The sequence below is a fragment of the Vombatus ursinus genome, unplaced genomic scaffold (genome assembly GCF_900497805.2).
Source record: "Vombatus ursinus unplaced genomic scaffold, bare-nosed wombat genome assembly UNPS02011613.1, whole genome shotgun sequence".
In the NCBI taxonomy this organism is placed as follows: Eukaryota; Metazoa; Chordata; class Mammalia; order Diprotodontia; family Vombatidae; genus Vombatus; species Vombatus ursinus.
The window spans coordinates 3,230,484-3,252,943 of NW_020951391.1; the positions used below are offsets into that span (position 1 = coordinate 3,230,484).

General features: G+C 39.0%; 1 protein-coding gene across 2 annotated transcripts in view; it reads left to right on the forward strand.

The window, feature by feature from the left end:
• Positions 1-22,460, forward strand: part of HENMT1 (HEN methyltransferase 1) — a 57,750-nt gene that overhangs the window by 5,481 nt on the left and 29,809 nt on the right. Inside the window, exons 1-2 of one of the 2 annotated variants that reach the window (XR_003568622.1) lie at positions 7,156-7,244; positions 10,028-10,132. Coding sequence is in view for 1 of the 2 variants with exons in the window: in XM_027856722.1 (XP_027712523.1) it covers positions 7,060-7,244 (185 nt within the window). In the remaining variant the exon portion in view is untranslated. Of the gene's footprint in view, positions 1-7,059; positions 7,245-10,027; positions 10,133-22,460 lie in introns of those variants that run through there. The other variant, XM_027856722.1, reaches the window with a different exon arrangement.

The window sequence follows — 22,460 nt, forward strand, 5'->3', positions numbered from 1 at the left end:
ATGGTCACATAAATTATAGTATATGAAGGCAATGGAATACAATTGTGCTCTAAGAAAATTATAAAGGGGATGGTTTCACAGAAACCTAGAAAGACTTTTTTGAACTGATGCAGAGTAAAGTAAATAACCAGATGAACAATTTACTACATATCGTAAAGACAAACAACTTTGAAAAGACTTAAGAATTAAGAACTCTGATCAACACAAAGACCAACCACAGTTCCAGAGGACTTATGATGAAACACAGGCTACCCACCTCTTGAGAGAGATAGGGTCTGCGGGTACAGATTTAGACATTTTCTTTTGGACGTGGCCAATGTGTGAATTAGTTTTGCTTGACTGTGCATGTTTGTTACAACGATTTTCTTTTCTTCTTCACATGGGGTGTTGTTGGAAGAGAAGGTGTATTTTCATTAACTGAAAAACTGCAATTTAAAAATGAAAGAAAAAAAATTCTGCCTCAGATACTATCTGTGTGACCCTGAGCACATCACCCTTCCTAAGCTTCAATTTTCTCACCTGTAAAATGGGGATAATAACACCTGCCTCATAGGTTTTTGTGATGATCAAATGAGATAACAAACTTTGCAAACATTAAAGCACTGTATAAATGCTAGCTCTAATTATTCAGAAGGCACGGAATAAATAAAGGAGAGGAAGGCAGATTTAGTAGCATTGTAAATCAATCAGTAAGACTTATTATACACTTACTGTGTGCTGGGTACTGTGCTAATCCTTGAGGATACAGAGACTAAAATGAAGTAGTTAGTCCCTGGTCTCACAGAACTATGGGGAGACAACATGGATACATGAGATATACAAAATGAATACAAGGTAGTTGTGTGAAGGAGATCACAAGCAGTCTAAGAGAGCAGAAATGGCTTCATTTACTTAGAACTGTTATTTGAGCTGAGAAAAGCAGGAATTCCAAGAGACTAAGGTGATAAGGGAGTGTGTTACATATATGTGAGACAAGATAGCTCATATCATATGTGCTGAAGGGGGAAGAGAAGAAAGAACAAACGTTTATCTTACAAGCACCTATTGTGTGCTTTGCACTGTGCTAAGTGCTTTAAAATTATCTCACTTGAGCCTTACTACAATCCTGGGAGGTAGGTGCTATTATGATTCCCATTTATAATTGAGGAAAGTGAGGCAGGCAGGTTAGGTGATTTGCCCAAGGTCACACAGTTAATGAGTGTCTGGGCCTGGATTTAAACTCAAGTCTTCTTGACCCCAGAGCCAGCACTCTATCCGCTGTACAATCCAGTAGGACTGGATTGTAGAATTTGAGGCAAGGAGAAATGTGTAAGAAAGGTAGGAAGGAAGCAGGTTGTGATGAGCTTTAAAAAGTCAAACAGAAGACTTTAGAGGCAAAGGAGTGTCACTCAGCTGAATCAACTTAAACTGTCTTCAGTGCCTATCCTTATTGATATTCTCCTGCCAAGACTAAGTAAATCTTTTTTTTTTCCTTAATGCTGAATCACACAGGTTTCTCCTTTTGTTCTAATATTGAACCTAAACTACCAGGGAACTGGCCTGAGTCAGACCCAGTCCTGAACAAGGGTATATTAAGAAGCTATAATCATCTGAGGAACTGGGTGTAGGTGTGGGGAGAAGATGTAAAGCACCTAGTTGAAGGAGAAATAGAAACAGTTTTGCTGTGTAACATATACCACATTCTACCATAACAGAAGGAAAAAGATTTGTTTGGGAAGTAGCTCACACATGTGTCATAGGGGCATGATGCAGTAGTGAGGGGAGACTTCAGTTGGTTGGACATCTGCCAGAGCTCTCTCTGCTAAAAGCAGAGCAGCTCATAAGTTCTACTTGCCTTAATGACAATTCCACCCTTCAAAAGCTAGCGGAACCAAAAAAGGAAAATTCTTTTCTGGCTCTCATCTTCATTAACAGAGAGGAATGGAGGGGCAGCTAGGTGGTGCAGTGGATAGAGCACTGGCTCTGGAGTCAGGAGGACCTGAGTTCAAATTAGGCCTCAGACACATAACACTCACTAGCTGTATGACTCTGGGCAAGTCACTTAACCCCAATTGCCTCATCAAAAAAACAAACAAACAAACAAAAAAACCACAAAGAGGAATGGGTTGGTGGGTTCCTTAGGAAAAGTGACCTATCTTGTAATTTTTGATAGAAAAGTTAATAAACACTAGGTGTAGTCTGACATGCATCCTGGCTTTTGGGAAAGGTCTTTCTTGATCTTTCTGTAGTCTCTGACATGGTTGTTCACCTTCTCCCCCTGGATTTTCTTTCCACTGGGGGTTTTCAGAGTACTGTTTTCTTTTAGTTTTCCTACTTTTCTTGCTGTTCCTTCCCAGTCTCTTTTGCTGGATCTTCACCCTTCTCAAGAGTTTCCCCTATGCCTTCTCTTTTTTGGTGTAGTATCTCATTTGGTGATGTCATCAGTTTCTATGAGTTCAATTATAATCCCTATCAAGATGGACTATTAGATCTATATACTCAGCCCTAGTCACTCTCTTGAGCTTCAATCTGATGTTTGCAACTGCCTAACTGGATGCCTTGTAAGCATATCAAACTCAGTATGTTTAAAACAGAACTCACAGGTGGCAAAGTAAAGGCAGGGATTACCTGAGCTCTCCCAGATTTCCCTCCTAGCAACTTTAAAGTAACACCTCAAAACAAATTCTACACTAGCAGAACCAACAAAAGGTCAGGGTGAAATAATTTTCCAGGGCAAGACAATTTAGGAGGTTGACGGAAAACATCTGTCTCACCGAGATGGTGGTTGGGCTTGCTGTGCTACACAGGCTGCATCCTGGCAAGCCAGCAGCAGGCCTTGGAGATAGCTGCATCAGCAACAAGAGCAGCTTTGGGCGCTCTCAACCCACAGATGGCAAGGGGGTTGGGCAACTGGTCAGAAGGAGATTACAGAGGACCCTTTGCTGGCACTAGGTGCAGGACCCTGTTGCATTACCCCTACACAGCTCTGGGTGAAAGTCCGGGGCAAAGAGAAACACTAGCTCACTAGCTCACTAGCTCCTGTGGCTGTAGAGGTGCAGGGGCCCTAGTCAAAGTTCCAGGGTGGAAAAAGCACACGGACCAGATCGTATAGGCCAGGAGAACAGTGACCACACCTCTCTTTAGATCATACCACCTTGGAAGAACTGAAAACTTCCAGCACACCCCCTCCCCATACTTGTTCTGAAAACAGCAGCATGAAAAACCTGAAGCTTAGAATGGTGTCCCGTCCACCTGAGAGCACAGCCCAACTTTAACATGAAGTTATAAGTCAAGAAATAGGCTGGAAAATGAGCAAACAAGTTACTGTGGTCACAGGGAAGATCAAAACACAAAACTCAGAAAAAGACAGTGAAATCAAGAGAGCTACATGCAAAACCTCAAGGAAAAATGTGAATTGGTCACAGGACAAAAAAAGGAAAAAAAAGAATTTCTGGAAGAGCTCAAAGATAATTTTAAAAGTCAAATGAGAGAGGTAGAGGAAAAATTGGGGAAAAAAATTAAAGTGATACAAGGTAATTATGAAAAGAGAGTCAACAGCTTGGTAAAGAAGGAATGGGAAAAAAAAAAAAGGAAAACACCTTAAAAAGCAGAAATGGCCAACTAGTAAAAGAGGCACAAAATTCATTGAAGAGAAAAACTTTAAAAGCGGAATTGGGGGGCAGCTAGGTGGAGCAATGGATAGAGCAGTGACCCTGAAATCAGGAGGACCTGAGTTCAAATCCGGCCTCAGACCAAATGCTTGATATTTACCAGCTATGTGACCTTGGGCAAGTCACTTAACCCCAAATGCCTAAAAAAACAAAATAAACAAAAATAAAAGCAGAATTGGCCAAATGGAAACAGAGGTACAAAAATTCACTGAAGAAAAGAATTTTTAAAAAAGCAAAATTAAGGGACAGCTAGGTGGCACAGTGGATAGAGCACAGATCCTGGAGTCAGGAGAACCTGAATTCAAATCTGGCCTCAGACACCTGACACTGGCTATGTGACCATGGGTAAGTCACTTAATCCTGATTACCTTGCCAAAAAAAAAAAAAAAAGAAAAAGTTAAATTGGCCAAATGGAAAAGGAGGTACAAAACCTTATTGAAGGAAATAATTCCTTTTAAATTAGAATTGGGCAAGTGGAAGCTAATGACTCCATGACACATCAAGAAACAATAAAACAAAATCAAAAGAATGAAAAAAAAATAGAAGAAAATGTGAAACATCTCATTGGAAAACTAGATCAAGGAGAGATAATTTAAGAATTGTTGAACTGTCTGAAAGCTATGATCAAAAAAAGAGCCTAGTCATCATCTTTCAAGAAATTATCGAGGAAAACTGCCCTCATATTCTATAACTAGGGGATAAAATAGAAATCAAAAGAATACACTAAGCACCTCTTGAAAGAGATGCCAAAATGAAAACTCCCAGGAATTTTATAGCCACATTCCAGAACTCCCAGGTCAAAGAAAAAAGACTGCAAACAGCCAAAAAGAAATAATTCAAATATCATGGAGCCACAGTCAGGATAAAGTAAGATTTAGCAGATTTTATATTAAAGGATCAGAAGATTTAGAATGTGATATTCCAGAGGCAAAAGATCTAGAATTGCAGCCAAGAATAGCCAACCCATCAAAACTGAGTATAATCCCTCATGGGGAAAAAAAATGGATATTGAATGAAATAGAGGACTTTCGAGTATTCCTTATGAAAAGACCAGAACTGAATAGAAATTTTAATTTTTAAATGCAAGACTCAAGAGAAGCATAAAAAGGTAAGCAGGAAAGAGAAACCATAACAGATTTCAATAAAGTTTAACAGTTTACGTTTTTACCGGGGAAGGTGATACTTGTAATTCCTAAGAACTTTATCATTATTAGGATAGTTAGAAGGAGTATACCATAAGCAAATTAGGAGAGCATGTGATATCTTACTTGTCAGATCTATGGATAAGGGAAGAATTTATAACCAAACAAGACAGAGAGCATTATAGGAAGTAAAATGGATAATTTTGATTATAGCAAATTAAAAACATTTTACACAAACAAAATTAATGCAGCCAAGGAAAGCAGAAAACTGGGGGAAATTTTTTTTATAATGTTTCTCTGATAAAGGCATCATTTCTCAAATATATAGACAACTGAGTCAAATTTATAAGAATACAAGTCATTCCCCAATTGATAAATGGTCAAAGGTTATCAACAGGCAGTTTTCAGAAGAAGTCAAAGTTATTTATAGTCTTACAAAAAGTGCTCTGAATCACTATAAATTAAAACAACTCTGAGGTACCATCTCACACCTATCAGATTTGCTAATATGACAGAAAAGGAAAATGATAAATGATGTAGGGGGGTATGGAAAAATTGGTACGCTTACACACTGTTGGTGGAGTTGTGAACTGTTCCAGCCATCCTGGAAAGCAATTTGGAACTATGCCCAAAGGGCTGTAAAACTGCATACCCTTTGACCCAGCAATCCTACTACCAGGCAGGTCTGTATCCCAGGGAAAGTTTAAAAAAAAAAAAAGAAAACAAAAGGAAAAGGACCTATATGTACACAAATATTTATAGCAGTTCTTTTAGTGGTGGCAAAGAATTGGAAGTTGAAGGGATGCCCCCGTCAGTTGGGGAGTGGCTGAATAAATTGTGGCATATGATTGCTATGGAATACTGTTGTGCTATAAGAAATGATGAGCAAGATGATTTCAGAAAAACCTGGGAAATTATATGAACTGATGCAAAGTGAAGTTAGTAGAACCAGAACACTGTACATAGTAATAGCAATACTATATGATGATCAAATGTGAATGACTTAGCTATGCTCAGCAATCCAGTGATCCAAAATAATTCAAAGGACTTATGATGAAATGTGCTATCCACCTCTAGAGAAAGAACTGACGAAGTCTAAATGTATATCGAAGCATACTTATTTTACTTTATTTTCCTTTTTTTGGGGGGGAGGGTGTGTTTTCTTCTGCAACATGGCTAATATGGAAATATTTTCCATGACTGCACATGTATAATCTATATCAAATTGCCTGCCTTCAGGGGAAGTAGAAAATTTGGAATTCAGAATTCTAAAAAATGAATGTTAAAAATGTCCATGTTGTTGGAAAAAAATATAAAAAAAAAAAAATCACCTCACCTTCCCCTCCGACCTTGTGAACTTCATTGTTTTCCTGTTGAGGGAACTACCGTCTTTCTGGTGTTCCAGGTTTACAACCTGTCTCCTTACTCTCATTCATCTCACATATCCAATAAATTGCCCAACATTTTCCATGAATCCTATTATGTTTGAAAATTAAGGTAAACTAAGAGACGAGGTTGAACATGATCAATTTATTAGTTAGGCTAGCACTATAACCAGGGGCAGCTAGGTGGCACAGTGGATAGAGTACCTGACCTGGAGTAAGGAAGACTTCCTGAATTCAAATCTTGCCTGGGACACTTACTAGCTGTGTGGCCCTAGGCAAGTCACTTCACCCTGTTTGCCTCAATGTTCTCATCTGTAAAATGAGCTGGAGAAGGAAATGGCAAATTGCTTTATTATTTTTCTCAAGAAAACCCCAAATGGGGTCACAAACAGTTGGACATGGCTGAAAAACACTGAACAACAAAAAGAAGTAACCTCTAAATTGGTTCAGTTGCCTCTGTCAATGTCCAAAGACCCTGAGTGAGGGCTGACAAGGTTTTTTATAACAATTAGCATGATGACAGAGCAGTAGAAGTTGTCTTCTGATTGGTTATTGATGACATTATATCATGATAAACCCAATTTGTAGACATTTTAATGAGGAGGTGAGTTATGAGTCACTTTAGTTCTTCCCCATTACTTCCTTATTGGGAGATGAGAATAATCCTCAAGTGACAGGATTAGTCTGCAGACTGGTGTAGTCTGAAATGCAACTTGAATTCAGGATAAGGGAGTAGTGAGTGAGGTTACAAAGATGGTTGTTATTTGTCCTTAGTTTTTAAAGAAGACCAATAACATCACAGGTAAGTTCTTTACTTGAGTGTGAATTGGATTTGAGTGAGGTAGAGTTACACAAAGTCATCAGCCTTACTCTCTCTTCCAGAGTCATTGAAGTCCAGTGGCAAGACCAAAGTCAGAAGACTGGCGAAGACCCAGGATGCAGTGGATGACTTTGATGGCTTTTTTGTCTACCAAGCTCAGCTGACTTCAAAGCCCTTGAAAGAAGTTGTTCTTATCCACCTATTCTACTGCAGAAATCTTCACATGCTTGGGGTAGACATTACAAAGGTAGGCAATAAAAGGGTGAACATTCAATCACAATAAAATTGAGTCCTAAGTGGAGGTAATTACAAGACAGAAGCTTGGCCTTTAATCAGATTTCTTGGGATTGTAGTGGTGAAGTTACAAAAGTATGGAGTTTGGACTTCCACGGCCTTAGGAGAGTATTAAACACACGCCAGCTTGATTAAGTCTTAAAAAGAGAATTAAAATAAGTTTCCAATTTTACAGTCCCCTTCTCTCCACTCAAACAGCCATCACTCTAGTTCGGAGTCACCTTTTGCCTGGTCTATCATAATAGCCTCCTAATTGGTCTTCTTGCTTCAAGTTTCTCCTCACATCCTCTTGACAGCTGCTAATGGTTTTCCTAAAGCATAAGTCTGATTTTATCACTCCCTGTTCAGTACACTCTGAGGGTCCTGTCTTATCTCCAGGGTCAGATATAAAATCCTCCATTTGGCATTTGAGGTTCTTTACAAACTAGCCCCTTCCTATTTTTCCAGTTTTCCATAAACATTAGTTCCCTTCACAAACTCCATGACAAAGTGATACTGATTTACTTGCTGTTCCTTGAACACAACATTCCATCTGCTGACATTGTACCTGTTCATTGGCTGTCACCCATGTTCAGAATTCGACTTCTCTTATCTGCCTCTTGATATTCCTAAATTCTTTCAAGCCCCAGCTCAAATACCATTTTCTGCAGGAGGTCTTCTAGTCTGCCTCGCCACTTGAGCCATCTGGTTTATGCTTAGTATGTATTTTGCATGTACCTATTTGTTTACATGTTGTCTTCCCTATTATAATGTGTGTAAGTTCATTGAGGGAAGGGACAGTTGTGGTTTTTGTCTTTCTTTTGTGTCCGTAGTGGTTAGCACAGTTCTTGACACAGAGTAAGCACTTAAATGTTTATTGGTTGCTTGACTGCTTGATACTCAAGAGTTTGACTTTTTAGTAATAATTCCATTTTATATATTTTACTTACTGCATATTTGTTCTGCTTATCTTTCTAAATTTCGTGCAGATCTTGTTTCTCTGAACTCCTCAAATATATTTATCATTTCTTATTATACAATACAGTTCCATTACATTGATATTCTATAATTTTTTCAGCTGTATCCCAAGTGATGGGCAACTACTTTGTTTCCAATTTTTTTGCTATCACAAAGAGTACTGCTATGAATATCCTGGCATGTATTGGACCTTTGTTTGTGGTTATGACATATACAACAGGTATATATGCCTGTTGAGGTCTAGGGGTGCTGGGAACCCTGAAATGCAAGGGTTACAGGGTGGAGGTCTGCCTCGAAAGAATTGGACCACTCAAGCCTTCTTTCAGTCCAAGTAGTGAGTTTATTAAGATACTAGATTCTGTCTTTTGAAAAAAATGCATAACAAAAAGCTACTATAAATTAAATAATAACAAATTAAAAGCTACTATAAATTAAATGATATTGTATATTAAAAATCACTACATACATTTGAAAAACAGCAATAAAAATCATAAGGGTAAGTGGAAAACCTTTATTTTAAGCATTTGCCAACTGTATCTGCATATAAAGAGATAGGCTAGGCCTGTAGGAAAGACAAAGAATGACCTTATCCTATGGATCTCCCTTTACCTTGATGACATTGCTCTCTCTGCTCTACTACTTGGGAGAGCAGAAGGGATTAGAGTTTAGATAATGGAAGACCCTGGCACCTTAGAGCCCCTTGTCAATTAATGGGCCAAAATCCTTAAGTGGGTGTAGCTTAGCCTTTAAAAAATAAAATCTTAAGGTTTATAGGTAGCTCACCACAACCTGGAATAAGTTTGCCCAAGAGAACTCAAACCCCAGGAGCCAGAAAAATTATTACAAATTAAAAATTAAGCTTAAGGGAATTAGCTAGCTAAGAGAAACCTGTTCTGAGTCCCTGGGTACTTGTTGCCTGGGACAAAGAAATATCTTTTGGGGGTGGAAAGGCCCTCTAGCCTAGATTCTAAAGAAGAATAGGTGAGCCATTCATAAAGGAAAAGCAAACAGCAAGGATAAGTCTCTCCCCTTTCCCCCAGGGAAGGCTACTACTGACCCAAAGCCTAAAGCAAGAACATCTGCTTTTCTAATAATGCTATAAAATATCTCTGGGTTGGGATTTTTTTGTTTGTTTGTTTTTTGGTATAGAAAAGATTGCCTACGCTAGACTTTAAGCCTGAACCAGACAAGCTCCATAATCTGTGTGACTAGCAGAGCTGTCCCTGGCAATGGCTACTATCTGGCGAAGATGATGCGTTTATTGGAAGACTATACAACTGGGCAGCCCAGTCAGGCAGGAGCAATGCAATGACATTACTAAAAGACATCAGTGATCTCTAAGGGTTGGAGGCACGAAGGGCCAATTACAGAAGCCAGCTTGGCTTAAGTTCTGTTTTGAAACTGTTCATTCAAGCAATAGCTTGAAGCAAGGAAGCACATACCTCACTTGCTACCTTTGTTCTCTTCTTTTTTTCTACAGATTGTCTATTCCCATGCACAAGAAGCTGTCCAGCTCTTAAAGCCAGTCTAATCTAAATGATCATTAGGTAATCCTTAAATTCATGCCCTTGCCTCAGTCAGGATGCCTGAATTCAGACATTGTGAAAAAAAAAGTCTGGATCCAATACATGTCCTGATACCTTCCATATGTCTGTCAGTCAATCAACCAAAAAATATTAGTTGCCTACTATGTGCCAGGTATTGTGTTATGCATTTACATTTAATATTTTTGTTTTTTCTGTTCACTAATGTATATAAGACATTTCTATCTTTTAACAGGACTGAAGCCTCCCTAAAGAAGTGATGTCACGGAGCAGCTAGGTGGTACAGTATATAGAGCTCTGGCCTTGGAGTCAGGAGGACCTGAGTTCAAATCCAGCCTCAGACACATAACACTAGCTGTGTGACTCTGGGCAAGTCACTTAACCCCAATTGCCTCACACAAAAAAAAAAAAAAGAAAGAAAAAAGTGATGTCCCCTGGCTTTGCCAGCTTTCAAAAATAAAATCTGTGAGTAATCTTGCAAATGGGAGAAAGTGGTTTTATTCCATAATATACTCCATGCATATGCCTTGGCTACATGTGTATACTATGTACGTCTGTTCTTCCCACATAATGGTGTGTGCATTTATGGAACTGTGTGCTCCAGGATTCTGAGGGAAATTTTGTATAGCTACTTCATGTCATCTTATTAAATGGTTTTTGCTTTGTACTAATTGTGTTGTCTGGCTGGCTATTAAAGGTAAACATGGGAATGGGGCGCTCATGATTTATTGTTTTGGTGGAGGTGAGCTCACCATGTGTTTAGAATCTGAAATAGTCACTTTATGAAATGTGGCTCAATGTGGCACCTGGAGGCACAAATTACTTAGTCCACCGCATTATATATTACACAGAATTCTTTGATAAGATATCAGCTAATTATTTGAAATATTATGGAAATAAAGTCCACAAGAACTGGCAATTAATTGGCTGTAAGGGGTAAAGAACAAAGATGATTCCAAGATTGTAAACCTGAGTGACCAGAAGGACAGTGGTGCCTTGACAGAAGTAAGGAAATTAGGAAGAAAGGAAGATGTAGAGGGAAAGACAGGGATTCTTATTTTGCAAATGATGAATGATACAATTATAAAAAGAAATACAGCCCCTGCTTAAATTCTAATAAGAGAAAACATCACATAAGGAATAGTAGCTAAGGAGGGGTGGTTTGATCTGGGAAGTCGCTGGGATAGTGAGTGGAGCCACTGGATGGTTGATTGACATACCCTTTTGAAGAATGGCAGTATTGATTTGATTCTTGCTCCAAGGGATGGGGAAGGGGTGGAATGTGGGCAGTGGCATGGTCTAAGGATGGTTGGTGAGAGTCTGAGTCAGGCTAGTTATGGATAACTGACCAGTTAAGAGCAAGCATGACCTGAGGTTCAGAGCTGGAAAGCCAAGGCACAGGCAAGGAGCCATTGCATAAAGATGGCCAGAGAGCAGTAGCTGAGTTTGAGATATATATGGGACATTCAGGAGGGAGCTGGGCTCAGGAGAGAGATTATAGCTGGATATATAAATTTGGGAGAAGAGGGCCTAGGACAGAGCTTTGGAGAATCACAGAAGGTCACAGAAGCCAGAGGTGAAGAGAATGTCCAGGAGAGAATGGCAGTTAATATTAAAAAGTTGCAGAAAGGTCAACAAAGACAAGGACCAAAAAAAAAGTCATCAGATCTAGCAGTTAGGTCATTGGAGAAAGTAATTTTAATAGCGTGGCAAAGTAGACGCCAAATTGCAAGAAAATGAAAAATAAGGAAGCCTAGGAATTTGGCAATTTAAAAAAGTAGACATGTAAGATGATAGCTTGAAGAGATGGCAATATATAGTGAATCCTTTTTTTTTTATTAGATTCAACCAGATCATTTTGTAGATAGAGGCACATAGTCAGGAGAGCCTTAGATGATGAAGATAAGAGGGAAGAAATGACTGACTGATAGGAGAGGAAGAGTCAAAAAGGACATAAGCAGAGCTTAGCATTGGAAGGGTAAGAGTCACTTCTTCCTCTTCAGAAGATGCCGGGAGAGTTTTAAAGTGTGGAACCCGGGAGAAGGTGCTTTCGAGGGCTACAGTAAATAGAGAGGTTGTATGGGAATTTTGAAAGAGGATTTAGAACAACTGCAGAAGAAAATGTTTGAATCATCAGAGAAGACTTAAAGGATTGCTGAGCAGTAGTAAGAGCACAACTGAGATCAGAGAATACGGATTTATAGTGGACCAAGATTTTGTGATTTCCTTCAGCAATACTCAGCAACTCAGGTGTAGAAGTGGAAAAGGTAAATGATGGAAACAATTCAATTAAATTTGACAAATATTAAGATGTATATTATATATATACACATATATGTATATATGTATGTGTGTATACACACACACATACATACATGGTTGTCAGTCTTTCTCCCAGGGCTGTTTGTAGGAATTTTATATTCATAAAGCCCCAGAAATAGTTATGGGACATATAGAAATGCAGTGAGAGGTTAGGGAGGGGTGTAACAGAGGGTTTCCAGCTGGTGTTCGGGACAGTGTCCAAATGGGTTAATGTCTTCAAATGCTCTAGTATGGTTATGGCTATGCTTCCAGCTTTCCTCTTTTCCCTTTCTCTTGCATCCCTTTTTCCCATTCTGCCCATTTCATTTCTCTTCTGTTACATATGCTTCTCACAGAGTCAACAATGCAGGCCAGTCCATCAGGAAATGAAATTCAATGTAACTGTTGAATAAATGTTTGAAAACTGAAGTGAACCTATATTTGAAGTTGCCAGCAGATGGTGGTAGCTTTCTTGCTTGTATAGTTTGAACTACCAGGATTACACTATAGGTCTGGCTGGGACGGAAATGAGTAAATGTTACTATTTTAAAATTTTTTTGAAAATAAATTTAACTGTTAAAAACAGATTACATCTAACTCCTATTAAACCATCAGATACTTTAAGGAAGGAAAGTGGAGCCAAGATAGCATTCAGAATGGTAGAAAACAACTTCCCTCCACAAAACTCCTCCAAACAGATCTAGAAAATGCACCAGAAGTCCTGAGGAGAAATCCAGAAAAAGTCACAGTGAGTTATTTCTCCAGCCCATTTCAGCACAAGGAGACAGATATGGAGGTCTATGGATACTGGGTAGGGGCTCCAGGCAGGAGCATGCCTGCCAGGTATGAGCATTCTTGTATCCTAGGAGAGTCTGTGCACCACAGCAAGAGGAGGTCCAAGACCCATACAGGGCACTGTGGCCAGCACAGGTGCAAACTGGAAGCTTGGTTGCCCATTACTCAGTTCTAGGTCACTGATCCCTGGTGGACTGAGAAGACCTGTACATTGGGGTGGCATTCCCAGGTAGGGAGGCCTAGGACTGTGTACCAACAAAGGAGGAAGTTCAGAAGTCTACCCCAGCAGTGGTGGCTCAGAACCAGGTGCAGAGCAAGGTCTTATTACAGTATCTAGCCTAGCCTGCACAGAAATAACCAGGTCTAGAATCAATAGTTCTTTTTGAGGTGGCAAAGAATGGGAATCTGAAAGGGGTGCTCATACACTGGAGAATAGATGAACAAGTTATGGTATATACATAGGATGGAAAATTATTGTGTGGAACACATATCAAGGTAATGACCAACCACAATTCCACAGTTCCAATGATGAAACATTCTCTCTGCCTCCTGAGAGAACGCTGAATGAGACATATTTCTTTTGGACGTGGCCAACCCGGAAATTTATTTTAGTTGACAATACATATCTGTAATGGGTTTTGGTTTTATGTTCTTAATTGGGAAGAGTTGGTATGGGAGGGTGAGAAGGTAGATTTTGGCTGATTAAAACAAATAAAATATTTTTTATGTATTTAAAATTTTTTTATTAATTTATTTCGATTTATCAACAATCACTTCCATAAGCTTTTGAGTTTTAAATTTTTCTCCCCCTCTCCCTCTCCAAGACAGCACACAGTCTGATATAGGCTATACATATACATTCCTATTAAACATTTTCACATTAGTGATGCTGTAGGTAAGAATTAGAACCAATAGGAGGAACCACCAGAAAGGGGAAACAAAACACAACAGAAGAAAAAAAAATAGCACATAGTATGCTTCGATCTGCATTCAAACTCCATAGTTCTTTCTTTGGATGTGGATAGCATTTTCCATCCTGAGACCTTTGGTGATATCTTAGGTCCTTGCATTTCTGAGAAGGGCTCACAACGTGGCTGTTACTGTGCAAATAAAATATTTTAATTTAATTTAATATTTTAAATTTTAAAAATAATTTTTTTAACCTCTAAGGGAAGCAAAGTGTTACAATGGAAAGAACTGTGAATTTGGAATCAAACCACCTCAGTTCCAGTGCTGTCTTTCTGACATACTACTCTCATGGCAGTCTACAAATCACTTATCCTCTTTGAACCTCAGTTTCCTTATTTATAAAATGGACTACATATGTGTGCACATATAAAAATATATACAACTACTTTTCACTTTTTCTCTGTGTGTATATCTCTATATTGATATCAATATACATATATATTCCTACTTTACCTACCTCACAGGGTAATTTTTTTTTTTTGGCTATGCAGGGGTTAAGTGACTTGCCCAGGGTCACACAGCTAGTAAGTGTTAAGTGTCTGAGGCCAGATTTGAACTCAGGTCCTCCTGATTCTAGGGCTGATACTCTTATTTACTGAGCTACCCAGCTGCCCCTCACAGGGTAATTCTGAGGAAAGAACTTTGTAAATTGCTATGTAAATGAGAATTAAGATGATTACAGTTGCAGTGACCAGGTCACACTAGCCTGCCAAAAGATTCCTAATACTTCTCCTAAGTCTTGACTGGGAATGCTAGTCTCTGTTTAGCAGCTCAGCCCTGTCCTTGAGCCCAGGATGCTCTTTAGTTCTGCAATCCAGGTCACCCTTGTCTGGTTTTGCTGTCTCTGTCTCTAGGCCTAAATACTCCTCCTTCTCTACTGGGGCCTCATATCCAGGCTTTATCCTCCCATATAGCCTTCCCCCTTCAGGTGATCCCTCTGATAGAAGACGACTTTTGTTTGTTAGCTGTAGATTCTCTGCCCTCGCTAGTATGTTGTGGCCAGGCAGTCCTCTGGCCTTGGCTGGCCTCTGTGAGACCTGCAGGCTCACAGAGATCCCGTAAACAGGAATTCGCACCTCAATTTTTCGAAGCATCTTTGAGCTGGCCAATTTTGTTACTCTACAATGGTGCAGACCACTTGATATTAAACAACTTAAGGCCATTAGCAAAGTTATTCTGTTGCTTTTTTTCCCCAGTCATAATAATGTCCATTAATTTCTCCAATCATTTGCTATCCTTCCCTTTCAGATCTGAGCTGCTAGATGGCATAGCAGATAGAGCACTGAGCCTGTAATCAGGAGATCTTAGTTCAGATCTGGCCTCAGACACTAGCTGTGTGACTCTGGGCAAGTCACTTAACCCTGCTTGCCTAGTTCCTCACCTGTAAAATGAGTTGGAGAAAGAAATGGCAAAACCACCCCAGTATCCTGGCCAAGAAAACCCCAAATGGGGTCACAGAGAGTCAGACTCAACAACAACTACCTTTCAGATCGAGTGAACAGATGCTTCCGGTTCTCCCAAGGTTGTCACCCAGCATAGACTTTACCTGTGCATCCTTACTCAGTCCCACTTTCCCTGGTCCTCTTCGTGATGCAACAGCCCAAATGTGTTGGATCCATTATCAATGATAGACATGGAAATGTTGGCAGCCCTTTACCATTTTTCATCTAGATGTTCTCTGTCCTTCCAGTTCTATCCTTAAATGCCCCAGTTTTAGTGGGTCTTTTTCATCCAACATTGCTTCTTTGTGTTTTAAGAGGCTACTCCTTCAAAATCTTCCTCTATTCTCTGCTGTAAAGAGTCAAGAAGCATTTATTAAGTGCCTATTCTGTGCCAGGCACTGCTAGGCCCTAGAGTTACAAAGAGAAAAATGAAACAATACCTGCCCTCAAAGAGCTTACCTTCTATGGGGAAGACAAGGTGTATCTAAAATAAAGATGTACTAGTGACAGGTTTTTCAATGGCCCCAAATACCAAATTGATCTGGTTTTGATGCTGACAGGCATAATCTGGAAGGAATATGGGATGGTTGGGTAGAGAACAATGTTCTTGCCTTCTTAATTTACCTTTGTTCTGGCTCAAATTCATTTGAATACTGAGGAGACCCAGAGAGGACCTTGAGAATAGCTAATCCTAAATCAGTTATTAGTTGAAAAAAAAAAATCTTACCATGAAGATCCCCCATGTGGCTTTTGTTAGATGGGTATAGTGACTATGAGGCAAGAGCTGTTAGCCCGCTCTCTAAAAACTGTTTCTGTTCCTGTTAGGCAGAGTTTCTAACCACTGCACCCTATCAGGCTTCAACTGAGACTTGGGTGACCATGAAAAAAAAAAGAGACCAGAAACTATTACTGGGGAGTAATGATCAGCAAAAACTACCCATTCAGCAGCCATAAGAGCAGCTCTTAGGACTACCCAGAGGTCACCAAATGACCAGCAGAGCAACATGCTCAATAGTCATCATGAGACCAGGGGGATACTAAAGGCAAAACCACAATGACATTGCTGGTTCTGCAGCATTAGAAATGTGAGTTGCCCTGCTGTATATGTGCCCTGACCATGCATATTCCCCATTTGTGTGTCCTCAAATGTGATCCTTTGCTAGTTCATTTTCCCTGCTGATGGTGGATATTTGTTGGAGATTGAGTTTACGGGAGGAATGTTCGATTGTAATTTTGTTACTATTTTTAATCACTATATTAATTACTATACTGTAATGTTGAATGCTATTTCAACAAATGCCTTTGCTTTTAATTTATTTAATAATCACAATGGTGGCAACTCAAAACTATGGTTGTGAGTAGATGTGGACCCAGAAGCCAGCCTAGTGGGGTTTCACTTTCAGAGTGCTCGAGGCAATACAAGTACAAGGTAATTGCAGGGAAAGGGGCAGTGATTTCTTAGTCTGATTCTGATTCTCATTAATAGGGTAGAACTAGTGCTGGAGTGGAAATGATGGGAATCTTTTTTTTTTTTTTTTTTTTTTGTGAGGCAATTGGGAGTTAAGTGACTTGCCCAGGGTCACACAGCTAGTAAGTGTCAAGTGTCTGGTCTGAGACCGGATTTGAACTCAGGTCCTCCTGATTCCAGGGCTGGTGCTCTATCCACTGTGCCATCTAGCTGCCCCAAATGATGGGAATCTTGAGGGCAACTGACCACACCATTTTAGAGTTTGTGATAGAAGAAAGGAAATCAGTCTGGGTATAGTCTCATATGTACCCTCTAGATTTTAGGGAAGCAGATTTCTGAGAGTTCAGAGGAAAGACAGCTAGGAACCTATGAACTAAAAATGCTTCATGGGATTTCAGCCCAAGAGGGATGAGAGACGCCAAGAATAAATCTTGAAGACATAAAGGGAAATAATTCCAACAAGTAGGAAAAAGGGAATTTACATGGAGACAATGTGGATGCACAGGGGATTCACCGATCAACTTATATTTTAAAAAGAAATGTCAGACAATAAGTGTTTAAGGGCCTGCTATGTACTATGTCTTCAATTGGAGACTTATCTTTTCAGTAAAATGAGAGTACTTGTATTATCTACCTTATTATCTATTGGAAGAGCTATTTTTGAAAGAAAGCATAAATGAAGGTCCTTAAGGAACTCATCGAACTCTAGGTTGATGCAAGCTTTCTATCTAATTTCTTTTGTTAACACCAGTTTCAATAGCCTCTCCCACAGACACTGCAGCTAGTGTTACTGTAGTTTTAAGATGCAATGGAATATTGGATAGTAATGGTTTAACTGCCATTCTGGAGAGAATGATGTGATAGTTGAAGAGATAGAGGAAAAGACTAAGGATTTATTTCCTCAGACAATTGGGTTTAACCTTTACCTTACAAGGAAGCATGAAAAGAATTCTTGAGAAAAGTTTTAAGTGGTATCCTGAGAGAAGTGAATGGCAGAACTCTGTTCCAGAATTGAGAAGTCAGAAGCAGTTATGATGGTTAAAAGTGACTTTGGCAGTGGTCTTTCTCACAATTGACATATTATAAATAATTATTTGTCTTTGTTTTACTGTTTATGACACTTAATAGTATAGCCAGTAATCTTGATGTTTTAGGTTTAAGAGATTAGGGGGTTTGAAATAACATTTACGGGAATAAAATAAAAAGAAAATTAAAAATATTTAATGAACCTGGGAAGGGACTCAGAGCTAAATATTTAATGAGAAAGATGCTGCACTATTAGTAATTAATGTGGAAATGTTGGAACATAGCCTTGATTACCTTAGAACTTGTAATGAGAATGAAGAAAATGAGCTAGTAAGAGGTTGAGAGAGATAATCACTCCATTTTGGATATTCATGAATATATATTCTAAGCCTTTATTATAACAGACTAGCTAGGTGGCACAGTGTTGGACCTTGAGTCAGGAAGACCTGAGTTCAAATACTGCCTCAGACACCAGCTATGTAACCGAAGGTAAGTCACTTAACCTGTCTACCTCAGTTTCCTCATCTGTAAAATAGGGATAAGAATAGTATCTACTTCCTAGAGCTGTTGTGAGGATAAAATCAGATAATATAAAGCACTTTCCATACCTTAAAGTGCTATGTGAATGCTAGTTATCATCATCATTATAATACTTTTTGCCCCCTAGTATTTTTCTCTCCACTTCCCAGTGCTTCCCCTGATCACTGACACAACTGAGGATCGTAAGCTCTATCCTTCAACAGAGTTTTTAGTTGGAAGGGTGGAGACCATGCCTTCTCTAATTTTTGTCTTTTTAACAAGCACCCAGTTCAGTGCTTTGCACAAAGTGGCCAATTAAATATTGGCTTTAGTGGAACTAAACTTGGTAAAAGTCATATAACAGAAGATAAAACAGTAATCCTATTCCTTATTCAATCTCTTTTCTTCTAGAATATATAAAATACAAAGCATTACCTTCTCTTGCAACATAAATGACCAAAAAGTAATTCACACAGTACTCTGCAATTGGTACTTTTCATCACATTCATTTTTCTGCCACTCTCCTTTGGGGATCCACTGCTAGTCTTACTCTCAAGGCTAACACATTACTGAAGAATTATACTTCTCCCAAACATTTCCTTTTCCTTTCAAAGCCACATGGCTTTTCTCTGTGACAGTGGTGGTGTGCCTATATCTCCAATGGCACCATCATCATGTCTGCAATGGGCAGAGGCTGAGCAATTCACAGGCTAATCTTAAAAGGAATAGTTCCCATATATAATTGTCCTGCCTGCCTTTTGTTTTCTGTGATGTTTTAATGTAGCTTTTGTTGTTACAGAAGTCACAAAAAAGTGTAGTCAGGCTTTGTGACTGAGAGCCTATATGTGCTAGGTGTTATGGGTGACATGAAAGCTAATAGTAGACATGATCTCATCCCCTAGAGGGTTTATAATGTAGGAGACAAAATTAACACAATAAAACAACTAGAGGACACTTTATAGCTAAAAGGAGTGGTTTTTGTTTTTGATAAGTGCAATAGGAATTCGGAGAAGTGAAAAAGTAATAAAGGTTTTAGGTTTCATAAAAAGTTTCATGGAAGAAGTGGGATGAGTTTTGATGAAGTCCTTTGAAGGATAAATAGGCTTTTTTGGCGGATATGGTGGAGGAGGATAAGACATTCCATACAAGAGAAACAAAATAAGAAAAGGAAGGAGAGCTGCATTATTCCATTGCATACCACAGCATACTGAAGAGACAAGCTTATGTAGAATGGAGGGTTAGGGAGTAGAAGGAAATAAAATCAGACAGGTGTAGCCATATTAAAGAGGTTTTTCCCTGATTTTTTTTTATTGATGACATAGAAATAACACATGAGAGAAAAATATAAATAACATATGAGAGAAAAAAAATTAAAAATGGCCTTCAATCCCATGTGGTATTCTTCTGCAATGAGGGTGGGAGACTTGGGAAATGGGACAGAAGGTGCTAAAAATCACATTATTTTTAGACTTTAACATTAGCTGTATTTTTAATTGGAAGTGTGAAATCACTGTACAATGACCAACCAGTGGGCACGTGGGAACTAAATCATGTCAATCTTGAAAGTACTAAGTGAACCGGCTGTATAAAAAGTTAACAGTTAAATAGAACAAAGTTTTATAGATTCTGCTTAAAGAGAAGATAAAGGAATTTTCTTTTTGTCCTTGCCTTTCTTTGTCTCCCCAGCAGTTAGTACACTGCTTAGCCCATAGTAAGTGCTTTAGTAGATACTTTTTGTCTTGACTTGATGGAATCAGTTTGTGTAAAACAAAAGCAACAAGAAAGATTTCACGTAACAAATTTGGTTCTCTTGCCTCACAGTGTTCATGGATTAACTTAAGCAAAAGGACAACCATAAAAGATAAATGCAGGTCACATGCCAACATGCGCCAACATCTGTTGCAGAGGATGAAGATGTAGAGAAATTCTATACAATAATACTCTCCAAATTAAATGAACATAATACTTGTTGATACTCTGATTTTTTGGTGTCATTTTCCTTTACATTGGCAAATTTGTAAATCTGGTAAGTGGCAGCTAGCTGGATAGAGCACTGGCTCTGGAGTCAGGAGGACCCGAGTTCAAATTTGGCCTCAGACACTTACTAGCTATGCGACCCTGGGCAAGTCACTTAACCTTGTCTACCTAGTTCCTCATCTGTAAAATGAGCTGGAGAAGGAAATGGCAAACCACTCTTGTATCTTTGCCAAGAAAACCCAAAACGGGGTCACAAAGAGTTGGACACAACTGAAAAATAATTGAACAACAAACCTGAGAAGCATACTTTTATATACATCCCTGATAAAAATGTTAACAGCACAAGGCCAAGCATAGGTCTCTGCAGCACTATGCTGGAGACCTTCTTCATTCCAGGTTGGGCCAGCTTGGACTCCACCTGGCACTAATCAATACCTCTCCATCTTTCCATCTGAAGAGCATAGTAGGCTTTATCAAAGGCACTGCAAAAATCTAAGTAAACTCTATGTTATCCTCCTAATCTGCCCGTTTAGTGCAATGGTCAAAAAGGGAACAAAGTCTACCTGGAATGACTTTTTCTTGGGGATACAAAAAGAATGGCTTCTTGGAGTCACTTCTTTTCTAAATGTTCAATACAATAATTCATTCCAGAACTTTCCCAGGACTAACTAGAAACCAACCTTATTTGATATCCTATTCTCTTCCTTTTGGGGGATGAAATCAAGACATTGTTTCCCACCCCCTGTCTGCTGGCATTTTTCCTATCCTCCATGAATGCTCAGACATCACTGACAGTGGCACAGCACTCAATGGCACCAGGTTTTTTAGGACCTGAGGATGTGGGTCGCCTGGACCAGGCGATTTGAATTAATCAAGGGCAGCCAGGGGCTCCTTTACTATGTCCTTACACAGTCATTTGTCTTCTATCTAGTCCAAAGGTCATTTTCCATGGCAGACCAACCAACCAATCAACCAACAAAATGATAAGAATAAAATAAGCATAAGAAAGGATAAATGACATCAGAATAGCATTTCTGAACAGCTGTGAAAGCCCAGGACCATTATTTGTACTGAGTAAAACCAGCATGATTTTGTGACCTTCTCTAAGGATGGAAAAGGAATGTGAAACTTGCAGTCACTCAACAACCATTTATTAAGCACCCTCTCTATATGCCTAGCACTGTACTAAACACTAGGGATACAAAGAAAGGCAAAAAACAGTCCCTGCACTTGAGGAGCTCACAGTCTAATGGGTATTGGGGATTCTGAGGGATAAGGATTAGCAGGTCAACTAATGGTTAAAAGTAAGAAGGGCCATTATTTAAAAATATACCTTAAATTCAATTTCTGAACCCAAGAACAGAAAAAAGGAAGGTAGAATAGTTGAGTTGAGGCAGAAGGAAAATCAAAAAAAGGATTTTGGAGTTTGCTCAGGAAAACACTAAAGTTAGAAAGTGATAGGATTTGGAGGTGGTTATTTTTATTTTTAAATTAAAATTTTTTGGGACAGCTAGGTGGCACAGTGGCTAGAGCACCGGACCTGAAGTCAGGATGGACCTAAGTTCAAATCTGGCCTCAGACCAAACTTACTAGTTGTGTGACCCTGGGCAAGTCACTTAACCCCAACTGCCTAAAAAAAAATTAAAAATGTTTGAAATTAACCAAAATCCTTGATCTCTAGTATTTGTCATTTTTTTTGGTCAGCTTTGCCAATCTGAAGGGTATTCAGTGTTACCTCAGAGTTGTTTTAATTGCATTTCTCTAATTAACAATTTGGAGCATTTTTAAAAACATGACTATCCAGAGCTTGGATTTCTTCCTCTCAAGCAAAAGAAATTCCTACATTGACCATGCTTAAAAAAAAAAAAGCTTCAATCTGTACTGAGTGTATTATCTCTCCGTGAGGCATTGGATAGCCTGTTTCACTATGAGTCCTCTAGAATCCTGGTTGGTGATTGCATTTGAGAGAGTTCTTAAGTCTTTCGAAGATGTTGTTTTTTTCAATATTGTTATCGTGTAAATTCAAAGATGTTGTTTTTTTCAATATTGTTATTGTGTAAATTGTTCTCCTGGTTCTACTCATTGTGCTCTGCATCTGTTCATGTAAGTCTTACCAGGTTTACTGAAACCATACCCTTTATCATTTCTTACAGCACAATTCACAATTCCCT